The sequence below is a fragment of the Vigna radiata genome, chromosome 5 (assembly GCF_000741045.1).
Source record: "Vigna radiata var. radiata cultivar VC1973A chromosome 5, Vradiata_ver6, whole genome shotgun sequence".
Classification (NCBI taxonomy): Eukaryota; Viridiplantae; Streptophyta; class Magnoliopsida; order Fabales; family Fabaceae; genus Vigna; species Vigna radiata.
In genome coordinates this window covers 1,828,737-1,840,832 of record NC_028355.1, presented here as the reverse complement: position 1 = coordinate 1,840,832, position 12,096 = coordinate 1,828,737, and the positions used below count along the sequence as shown (strand labels likewise).

Below are 12,096 nucleotides of genomic sequence, written 5' to 3'. Positions count from 1 at the left end.
CGACCAATCACATATTGACACGTAATCAAAATTCAAATGTTATAAAAAAAATGTTGTCTAAATATCATTATACTGATTGATTAGTGCTTAAGGAATAAATGTTGTCAATTCGCCCAATAATTTCTCATTGTTTTATCATTTCTTCTGCATAAGCCTTTTCACACTCAATATTAAAATAGTCTTTTCTAATTGAAGATATTTGAATATAAAGAGGGAGAAGGTAATGTATACAAAAGATTTCAATGAGTTTCACAACTTCATACTTCAATTTCTAACTGTTAGATTTTTCTTAACTGTTTGTCATACTCATTTTAAATAAGCCAACCCAGTAAATAACAATTTCAAAGAGGCCTTGAGGCAGAGGAAAGTAATAATCATAAGAAACTTAACCATTAAGAAAATAACAGTATTGAAATTTGCTCAAATCCCGTTATCATAAGGTACCAAAGTAGTATCAAGCCAATCATCTGCATTGATGAACTGCGAAACTGTGAAATTATATGCATCACCATAATCCATCAAATGGTAGCCTAACCATTCAACACGACTATCTGTGTTGGAACCGGGTCCATAGTTGTCGTATTCTCCATAGTACAGTGTGTCCGATCTTTTGTTATCATTATTCCATTTTATCCAACCCTTTGGATCAATGAAGTTATCAATGTAAGACTCCAGGTAAACAGTGCGAGAATAGACCCTCCATGGCCTCCCAAGGTAGCTCTTGAAACTGCAAGAGTTGGAATACAGATCAGGGGTAGCTATGACTGAGCAGTTCTGGATTGAGATGCCTGTGTCCTCATCAGGGCTATCTCTGGATTGTGCGGTGATAACAGTGAATTGCCCAGGCAAGGGCTTTCTGGATATAATGTTACAATCTTGTAAAATCACTGCTGCATTTCCAAATATGAAATCTACGGTCCCAGAAATGTCACACTCTCTGTAAAATTGTCTAAAGGAGTGAACATATAAAGTGTCTTGGTAGCCATTAATTGCACACCTGTAGAAAGCAGTTAAGTCTGCATTTACCCTCAAGGCCACTGCTTGGTGCTTCTCTGCCCCTGCACTGTTCTCAATTGCAATATCACGAGCAAGAAAACCATCACCAGAAACCGCTGGAAAACACACTCAACATTGTCATGTGATTCCCATTTTGGTCACATTAAATACTGAAAAACTATGGTATAGTTTAATTTAAAATGGTTTCTACCAATCTCAATTAAACACTCAACTTTGTTTTATCTAATCTTGTGATACTTTCTCCTAAATTAACTTTCAAAAATTATGATTCATTAATATGTTTGTTGTGTCACTTCTCTACTTCGTGCCAAGAGGTAACCAGTGCATGAGAAGTCACTAATTGCAGAAAAATCAGAAAGGGGTAGAAAGGGTTTACCTAGAGTTGCAGATCTGAAAGTGGTCCAGCCATCACCAACGCTTCTGTTACCAGTTATGACAGTGACATCACTTCCATCGCCTTGTATCACAATGTTGGTCTTATAGCTTGGGATTTCCACGTTTTCCTCATAAATCCCTTCTTTGACATAGATCACTATCTTTTCCATGCTGTTACTTGGAGCAAAATTGATGGCTTCAGTGATGGTGGTAAAGTTCCCACTTCCATCTGCAGACACAACTAGCACTTCATTTGGGTTATACTCTTCCATATCTTGAAAAGTTCCTTGNTTTCGGCTTGATAACCACTTTGGAGCNTTCATCAAANGCTGGTCATTCTTCTGGTCNCCGGGAGTCCCCGTCTCAGNCTTCNGTAGCANAGAAAGAGAGTTACTGACATGCTTGTAAGTGTTGATCACAGATTTCACCAGAGCTGGCTTCATGGTGCCAGAAGCAGAATCTAGGCCTTCCAAGCATGTGTTCTTGTTGGTGACAGCTGCACTGAGGTAGGCTCTTGCATCAACTATGCTCTTGGAGTTGGAGGAACGGATCCCTGATAGTGATCTTTTCAAAGAAGCCAATGTGGATTGGTGGAGTTCTCGGCAGTCCTGAACTGCTCCTCTTTGCTTCTCTATGATGTTTGAGTTTCCGACATTGTGGAAGATATTGGAGAGCTTTGTGGTTTCAGATATTGCTACTTGGAGTGACTGAAGGAGGTAGCTGATAATGTTTGGACTTATGTTTATTGAGATGGATAGCTTCAATGAATTGAAACAAACTTCTGGATATGGGGTGTTTGTGCAGAAAGATCTTAAGGAAGAGAGATTGGATTGAAGTGTTGTGGAAGCATTGTAGGAGTTAACAGCAGAAGTGTGTGAGTAGAAGATTGCAAGGAGAAGAAAAAAGAGTTTATGCGGTGAATGAGCCATGAAAAATAAGGAGAAAGTGATGGAAAGATGAAGATGAGGAATATGGAAAAAGTAAAGGAGAGATGAAAGTGTTTGATATATTTGATCACTTAAATAAGGAAGAAAGTGATGGGGACACTGATTAGAATCTAAATAGCACAAGTTTTGAACTAATGCATTATTGGAAGTATGCCTGCCACTATATTCATTGATAAGGGCACTGAAATACCTTTCTTGTTTTTATTTGGAAAACTTTTTTTTATTAGAATTTACTCAAATGAATATTATTTATGATAACAATAAAAAAGTTACAAACTTTACTTTTGGGTGAGTAGATTATGGCAAGTTGCTCTTGGAAGATAATGTAAAAGAAAATGTTTATTTCTTCTATGGAAGAGGGTACTGACTCTCAGACAAAAAGACATTGACTGCATGTTGGAGTTAATTGGATACACCCATTGGGTTTTTTATGGCTCACCAACCAACCATGCTCTTAAAATTACGGTTTATATATATATTTGAACAAAAAATACGGATGTATATAAAAAAAATTTAAAATTACGAATCTAGGTAAATCGTGGAAGATGTAAAGGAGATCAAACGAAGAAGTCGTGCATTCCTTAAAGTATATAATTGATTATCAGACCTTGTAATAGATTATAGAAAACTGAACTGGTATATAATAAACAAAATCTTTTCGTGATGATTAATTACTAAAAGGTTTTAGTGTTAAATCAAATAATATTTTTAATTTTGTGAACTATGTTTGTTAATTATTAGTAATTATTAAAGTTTTAATTTAAATTCTATTATTACATTGTTATAGTATAAATTAACATTATTTGAATTTTTATTTAAATTGTTATCATTTAAATTGTTAATTATATAAAAATTAACATTTTTATTATTACATTTAAATAAAAGTATATAATTACTAATTATATATAAATTAACATTTTTATTATTATATTTAAATGGAAATTGTAATAATTATTAATTATATACAAATTAACATTTCTATTATAAGTTAAAATTGTAATAATTACTAATTATAAACAAGTTAACATTTTTATTATTACATTTAAGTTGGAATTGGATTAATTACTAATTTAAATGGTAACAAATAGAAACTTTAATAATTACTAATAATTAATAATATATAATTACACATTTTTTTAATTTTACTAAAATTTTATGAGTTTTATTTTTTAAGTCAGAACTTTTTAAATTTAGTCGTATTAATATTTTTTTAAAGTAAAATAATTATTTATAATAAAATTATTACTTAAAAAATAAATAAAAACTATCTTAAAAAAATTATAAAAATTACTTATATTTATTTTTATAACAAAGATTTTTTTTTTCTATTGGCTATGTTTTTTAATTATTAATAATTACTAGAGTTTTATACAAATTACAATTTCAATTTAAATATAAATAATAAAAATGTTAATTTGTATATAATTATTAATTATTACAATTTTCATTTAAATATAATGATAAAAATGTTAATTTATAAATAATTAATAATTATTAAAGTTTCAAATTGAATGTAATAATAAAAATGTTAATTTGTATATAATTAACTATTTAAATGGTAACAATTTAAATGATAATAATTTAAATGGAAACTCTTATTAATAATGTTAATTTAATAGTAAAAATATAATAATAGAAATGTTAATTTAGATGGTAATAATTTAAATGTAACAATTTAAATGGAAAGTCTAATAATTAACAAACATATTCCAGAAAACCAAAAATACTTTTTATTTTAACACTAAAACATTCTAGTAATCGGTTATCACATATCTATAATTGATTACCAGAAAGATTTTGCTTATTACACATTAGTAGGCTAGACAATCGATTACCAAGACTTGAAATCGTTTTAGAATTATACGACTTCACTTCTAACTCATGTATGAGGATAAAGTCGTACAGGAAATATGACTTTTTTATTTGAAGTCGTCCGAACCATTCAAATTGTCTAAATTCGTAATTTTGAAATTTTTTTTGCCTACTACTTTAATTTTATTTGTTTAAATTTGCCTATATACATAAAAGAACCTAAAATTACAAAAGTTACTTAGCTAAAAGGTTTAGATTTCTTGTTTTTTTTTTTCTTTTACCGGAGTAATTTACTTTTAGTGAAACTTTTTTTAAAAATTTGAAGTTGGATGACTTTATAAGAAATTATTCCACATAAGTAAAAAAATCCATATTTCTATGGTAAGCTTCACTGAATGTGTTCTTGGTGTTTACTTTTCCATTTATAGTTTCGAATTTAAATATTGATAGATATAAGTCTTTGATTTTATTTTTTCTATTGAAATATTATCAAAATTGATGATTAAAAATAATGTTTTTAAATCATTGATTTCTTGTCATACGATAAAAGAAAGACTAACAAAGTTAATAGTTTTTTTATAAGCTGTATGTTTATTTTTTATTTTTTGGTATATAAATTGGAAAAAAAAATAGAACATTATTATCTCGTCACACTTGATGATGGTATGACGAGGTATTGGATTGTATGCCTTGGAGATATCCAAATATACACATTACAACTAGATAACAATAACTAAAATCAGTAATAAATTGATAAATTTTGTGATTATATTAAAACATATATTTAAGAATAAAATGGATGTGATTATATTTAAAATTTATTTGACATATACAAACTTTGGTATATATGTTTATATCCATTTGGATGAGTTGTATCAGAATAAAAGATGACATGGTAGTTTGAATCCTTTAATTATAATCATTAGTTAATGTTTTATTATTCGTTAATCTTTAATTAATGATTTGTATACTTTCTCAGACAACTTGACTTTGTCTCGTGAAATTATAAGTCAGAAAGCTCAACTGGGCAACCGTCATTCACGTTTGTCCACAAATATGCCAAATCTCACGTGTGGAGATTCTTTTTGCTATAAACAAATATTTACTTTTTCATTCTATTATTTATTTATTTATTTTATTTAATATTATTCTAACATTAATAATAAGGTAAAAAAAGTTATTTAATAAAATAAAAAATTAAAGGAAAAAAATATAACTTAGCCTATTTATATTTATAACAAAGGAAGAAAAAAGAAGATATGAATGTTTCTGGCCCTAATCACATTACTGTGGTTTTTTCTGTTCGCACTTCACGTGAAAAAATAGTGAAAAAGTGAAGAACCCCACCCAAAAAGAAAGTATGAATTTTATTGTCTTTTATATTTCCGAGACTCCGTTATCACTTTTTATTATCAGAATAAATAATACCTGATTATTTTGATAAAAGATGCAATTTTAATTTATTACAATTCATGTAAAATAATAAATTATTATTATTATACTTTATTAGAAAACATTTAAAACATGATGAATGAAAATTATTATTTACTATGATTTTACATGAATAATAATTCATCGTGAATAATAATTCATGCATAGTCCTTCTCTAAAATGTGTTGCAATGAGTGGTGTAATGTTGCCCGTGACAGCCACTCTATTATAACCTTTACCATTATTTACGTCTCTCTCTACCTACGTCATTTGTCAAAATCCATCTATTCTTTGGGAAGGTACATGCTTTTGTAGGCGGTAATAGAATTTAAATAAAAATTCAGCTCATTCAATAATAATTTTGATAACATAAAATAATAATTTTTGTTAAAATTAATTTTAAATACTATACATTTTATCTTTAGAAATAAATTTTACACTTAATTGATTAAGGCTGTAATTACAAATATTTGAGATATAATATTATTAAGAGTTATTTGAGTTTCAAAATTATAGTATATGTAATGATCGTTTTTAGTGAAAAAAAAAATTGTTTTGAGACTAAATTTCTAATTAGGGAACAATTTCTTTAGTAATAAAAGTTTTGGTAGCAGATACCTAGAGGACATATATAATAAATTAAGAAAAAAACTCATGCTTACTCTTAAACGCATATTCTATTGTTTTTTCAAGACATGCATTATGTATTGCTTGGTGACTTATATATATATATGAAAGAAAAAAGGTGCATAAAAAAGAACACAAGCATTGGTGTTGCATTCATAAGTTTTAGTTGGTGTTAAATTTTAAGTGCAATCAAGTTTCTTTTCATCCTTAAAGCAATTATATGTCATATCTTCTTCATTTAATTCTAACTTTGTCTCTCTTAAATCAATTTTTTATTTCAAGTATTTTATTCATCTTATAAAATAACTAATCTTTTAGTGACTTTGTAAAAATATTAGCAACTTGTTTTTCAGTGAGACAATACTTATTATCGGTTACCAGTTTTTGGATTTTGTGAAACTAAATATTTATGTGTTTTAGTCGTCCATGAAATATTGGATTTTTGCATAATGCAATTGCTGACTTGTTATCACAAAATATCATTGTGGGAATATCTTGTTTTTTATGCATCACTTCAAGAATTGTTCTTAACCATATCTTCTGAGTTGCAGAACTGTTGTTGTCATGTATTTGGCTTCAGTTATTGAAAGAGAAACAATAGGTTATTTTTTTGAAGACCACGACACAACTCTTGTTCCTATATGAAAGCATAACTTAATGTTTTTTTTTTAAACATCTCCTGCCTAATCATTAGTTGTATATTCGAAAAGCTTCATATCATTAGTGTTAGCTTAAAAAATTTCCTTCATCAAAGTACCTTTTGATATATATAAAAATTCTCTTTGCTCCTTGTAAATGACATGCACGTGACTCTTTCATGAATCTATTCAGCAATATCTTACTCCAAAGCAATCTTACTCCAAAGATAATGTTTGGTCTAGTAGCAATCAAATATCTAAGACTTCCAGTCAAACTCTTATACTATGTTGAATTATTTCATCAATATCTTGTTTTAGTTTCAAATTCTTTTCAAGCAGTGTTAAGATTGGCTTTGAGTTTTTCATCTTGAATTTCTCCAAAACATTAGTAGTACACCCCTTTTTAGATATGAAAATTCAATCATCCTGTTCAATGACCTCAATGTCAAAAAAATATGACGTGAGATCCAAATCTATAATCTCAAAACATTTAATCATGGACTCCCTAAATTTTGTAATCATCTTAGGTTATTGCCACTAAAAATCATATCATCAATATAAAGGTACACAATAAGAATATTATTAAGGTCAACAATTTTGGTATATAAAGTATGTTCAAACGAGCATCTCTGAAAACCATTTTGCACAAAGTAAGAATTAATATTCTTATACCACACCCTTGGTGCCTACTTTAAGCCACATAGTACCTTCTTCAACCTATAGATTTTATCTTCTTTGCCTTCAATCTCATATTCTGGAGGTTGTTCAACATACATTTCTTCTTCCAAAACACCATTTAGGAAAGTTAACTTAACAGCCATGTGATGAATTTTCCAATTATTTTGAACCAATAGAGAGATAATCATATGAATTGTATCTAATCTCACCACATGAGTAAATACCTCAAAATAATCAGTACCTAGTTTTTGTTCGTACCTTTTTGCTACCAACCTTGCTTTGAAGCGATCAATTTCTTCATTAGGTTTGTACCTCTAGTTTTGTGCACCTACTTTACTCCAATTGGCTTTTTGTTTGCTGGTAAGTCTGTCAGTTTTCATGTTTGATTATTGTCAATGAAATGAATTTTTTTCATTTATTGCTTTCCTCGAATGTTGATTATTTGAAGTTTTTTCAAATGTTATAGGTTCACAATTTGTAAATAAAGTAAAATTGATAATTTCTTCATTAGATGGATAATTTTCATTTTCCACTACATAATCATCTAATTTAAATAGTAACTTTTGCTCACTCTATGATGTGCTTGATGTTTTTGGCTTATCAAACTTTGGATCTCCATAACTGTTTTTCTCTTCATAAATTTATGGAATTATCCAAACTCCTTTTGAATTTTGACAGACCAATCACATATTCTTTCCTCGATAAATAGAAAAAGAAATATTTTAATTATAACTTTTTATATAATGATGCATACTCAAATCGAATAATTATCAATAAAGTGAAGATAAAAACTTTAATATTGAATAATGCAAATTAAAATACTTGCTGTTTTTTCTAAATGCTAAAATTGATAATAGAGAAAGAAGGAATATATAGCTTAAAGATTGTGTGGGATTCAACGAATTGCATTAGTGCATTACTTGGGTAATAGGACCAAAACTTACCTTATTTGTGTTACCAACAAGTGACAAAGCAAACATGGATGCAACTTCAATTGTTTATCAATTATAACTGACCAAGACCCTTCACCCACCAATGTCACTTTAAATTTGATTTTCACCATTGGATCCTGCTTCCAAGAAGTCCTTGTCCATGGTAGACTAAGTAGCAAAACTCATTAATTCTCATAGCTTCAATGGTTTCTTTAGTTTGAAGCTTGTGATCATCCTTTGATCTTGACCTTTAGCTTTGTTTTCTTTCTCTTAAATTGCTTCACCTCTCAACAACACACCAAACTTATTTTCACTTAAGTTAAAGCGTAGTTCAACATAATGTATATATATGCCATACATGTTTTTTTATCAATTAGTTTCACTCTTTCTTACCCGTACCATTTGCCACTATTACCAATTAAAGTGACAATTAATTAATATCCTTCCGTTTTACCTGTGCCTCTTACTTTCTCTTTTAAGTTGTATGCTAGCTTAATATTGAAAGATAATACTAATCTGACAAAAAGTAAAGTATATGGAAGTACACCTCAATGAGGTTGAGACCAAAAAAAACACATACAATTCTCAAGTTAATGATAAACTCTTAGATTGTTTACGACTCTAAATAGAAAAATAAAATGAGTTCATTTGCTATTTGATAAATTTAGTAAATTTGTATAAACTCTTATGTGAATAAGTGAGTTTAAAATTAAGTTTATAATTTTCATTCTCGATTTACCATGTTAGTGTTTTTCTATCACTCAAATCAAATATTACTACATATATGTTATTACGATATTTTTAATATTAATTTATATAATAAGTAACTTCCTAATCTTACAAGTTTACGAATCAAACATGTGACAATGAAAACTCAATAAATTTACATAATTTTTTTGGGTTTTGAGTTTGTCGAACTTATAGGAGTGAAAATTGTCAAATGCTTATGATTTCAAGATGGTATTGGAAAACAATGACTTGGGGTTAGTTGAATAAAAAAATAAAATATTATATCTTTCATTTCTTTTCTCTGAAACATTTTCTTCTGAAAGGAAAAGCTACCTTATTGACAATATAGAAAATAAAAGGTAGATCTGGCTCATAAACAAAGATAAAATGCAAGAAAAAAAATAGATGAGAAGACGAGAGATATTTCTCGTTTTCTCAGTGGTAGATTGAGTATAATGATATAAAATATTTAAAAAATAAAATAGTTATAGAAAGATAAATTTTTATATTTTTAAAAAATAAAAATAACAAGTAAATAAATATAAAATTTTGTGTGTATCAAAATATTATTTCTTCTATAGATTTATTATATTGTTGATGAGAAGCATCTACTAGGAAATTATTTACAATTGTTTTGAATCACTAATTAAAATGTTAAGACATAATTTGTAATGAAATTGTGGTTCTCTTCATCAAGCCTTCCTGAATTTTCTTGTAAAGAAATCATTCATACACATATTCAGGAATGAAGCACCAATAGATCAAGTAACAAAAAGCTATAAGTTGTACACTTATTTTAGGATATTCAATGTTGATTTCTTTAATGAACATGATGACCCAGAAAAAGTGTTGGAGTAGTGTTTCAGTTACCAAATCCAGGAGTGTATGTTACACCAGTTGAAGGTAACCAAAGATCCCCCAGAAGGAGATTGGCCACAGTGAAGTTATAAGCCTGGCTAGAATCATTTATGACATGGTACCCTGGCCATTTCACTCTGTTATCAACCCTAGCTCCTGGTCCATAATTCTTGTACTCTCCAAAGTACAAAGTGTCCAAATACAATGATGATCCTTCCCACTCTAGCCACCCTTTTGGGCTTAACACCTCACTTATGTATGACTGCATGAAAACAGCTCTAGAATAATTCTTCCACGGTCTGCCAAGGTACGTTGAGGTGGTTTTAACTGAGGGCAGAAGGTCATGGTCTGCTGAAATGTTGCAGAATTGGATGGAGAAGCCAGATGATCCATGAGGGCACGTTTCTCCTTGAGCTGTGATTGTGTTCTGCTGTTTATCTAACCCTTTCTTCACCAGTATTGTGCAGTTCTGGAACACTGCACTGGCATGTCCAAATATGAAATCCACAGTACCACTGATTTTGCATTCTCTGTAAAATTGGCGCAAGGAGTGGGCATAGAGGCTGTCTTGGTAGCCAAAAATCCCACATCGGAAAAACACAGAAAGGTCAGAGTTTGATCTCAGTGCAACAGACTGGTTTCTTTCGGGTCCTGCAGTGTTCCTGAAGGAAATGTCTGTTGCCATGAATCCTCTCCCATTCACAGCTTCACATTAGAAAGAAGTTGAAAGAATAAGAATCAAACCAGACAAACTAAATTAGTGTAAAAATGGAAACCAAACATATCTTTTAGTTCTTAGTATTACTACTGAAGTTTCCTTACCAAAGGTAGCAGTTTTGTATGTGGTTAAATTTACAGTACGGCTGAGGTTACCGGAGATAACAGTATCATCCATGCCCTCTCCAATCATCACAATGTTCCATTTTTTCTTCGTAATCTCAACTGTCTCGGTGTACAAGCCCTTCTTTATGTATATCACAAAGCGTCTCATGCTATATACAGGAGCTGCATTCACAGCGTCCATCACCGTAGTAAAGTTACCACTCCCATCAGCAGCAACAACGACATCCGGAGGCATCGTTTTGCTCTGCAGCAGTGGTTCAACCAATGCAGGAACTTGGTCCATTTTGAAAGAATTCGAACCAACCTGGTTCACCAGCTTTTGGAGCAACAACGTCGCTTCCTTAATTTCATCGTATATCAGATCCTTCACACTCCTCCCTGTATCTTCAAAACCATCCATGCACGTGTCTGTGTTCGCAAGTACACCACTTAGCCATGTCCTCAAATCAGAGCTCAGATTCCCAGTACTGTTATGCTTCCCTGCCATGCCACAAATATTATACCCTTTCTACTAATTAACGTAAGTGAGATTATATATGAAAGACTCGTGGAATTTGTGTGGTTTTATAGAACCTTGAGATGAAGATAATACCTTGGGGACTTTCAACTGTGGAAACGGACCACCTCAGTTCATCATCTGACAAGTCCAACAACTCAAGACATGCGACAACGGCATCAGAACGAGGAAACTCACTCTTGACATTGCTGAACTCAGATTTGAGAGTGGAGGTAACGTTTTGCAAAACATCACCTACTTTTCTCACGGAGCTTACGAATTCGGAAGGAGAAACTTTGAGGGTGTGGAGTATCGCCAAATCACATGGAGCAAAGAAGAAGAAGATGAAGATGAAAGTGGCAAATGGAATTGGAGCGAGTTGTTTTCTCCAGAAAACAGCCATTGAAATGAACTGCAGACTTTGGAGAAAACTTTTAGTAATTCATACAGCTAAATGTTGTGTTTTGGACGCCGAATTTATAGACAATGAAACGCGGTAATATCTATAATATCCAAAAACTTATGAAAATATATATTTGTAACATCACTATTTAATTAATAATTAGAATTTATATGCTAAAAAACATTTATAAGACTGTTATTCAAATATAATATTTTCAATATATTATTACCTAAAATAAAAGTGGATTTAACTAATGTAAAAATGAAAGAAATTAATATCTATAAATATTTTTTTATCATCATCAATGAAA

The 12,096-nt window shown here is 30.1% G+C and overlaps 2 protein-coding genes across 2 annotated transcripts; both read right to left on the bottom strand.

The window, feature by feature from the left end:
- Window positions 1-392: 392 nt before the first annotated feature.
- On the bottom strand, window positions 393-2,430 carry LOC106761170 (probable pectinesterase/pectinesterase inhibitor 12). Its single transcript, XM_014644688.2, has 2 exons — window positions 1,394-2,430; window positions 393-1,112 (listed from the first exon to the last, which is right to left on the bottom strand). Exons 1-2 carry the CDS (start codon window positions 2,319-2,321, stop codon window positions 421-423), a joined length of 1,620 nt encoding a protein of 539 aa, XP_014500174.1. The 5' UTR covers window positions 2,322-2,430; the 3' UTR covers window positions 393-420.
- Window positions 2,431-9,959: 7,529 nt separating this feature from the next.
- Window positions 9,960-11,866, bottom strand: LOC106760059 (pectinesterase/pectinesterase inhibitor PPE8B-like). The gene is made up of 3 exons (XM_014643495.2): window positions 11,480-11,866; window positions 10,867-11,367; window positions 9,960-10,749 (listed from the first exon to the last, which is right to left on the bottom strand). The coding sequence occupies exons 1-3, from the start codon at window positions 11,784-11,786 to the stop codon at window positions 10,049-10,051; spliced, it is 1,509 nt and encodes a 502-aa protein (XP_014498981.1). The 5' UTR covers window positions 11,787-11,866; the 3' UTR covers window positions 9,960-10,048.
- Window positions 11,867-12,096: the final 230 nt, after the last annotated feature.

Bases quoted from the DNA above. Each gene is read 5' to 3' on its own strand.
- LOC106760059 (XM_014643495.2), bottom strand. From the start codon at position 11,786: ATGGCTGTTTTCTGGAGAAAACAACTCGCTCCAATTCCATTTGCCACT. The intron at 11,368-11,479 runs GTATTATCTTCA...GTGGCATGGCAG, and splicing joins CACAGTTGAAAGTCCCCAAG to GGAAGCATAACAGTACTGGG. The intron at 10,750-10,866 runs GTAAGGAAACTT...TCTAATGTGAAG, and splicing joins ATACAAAACTGCTACCTTTG to CTGTGAATGGGAGAGGATTC.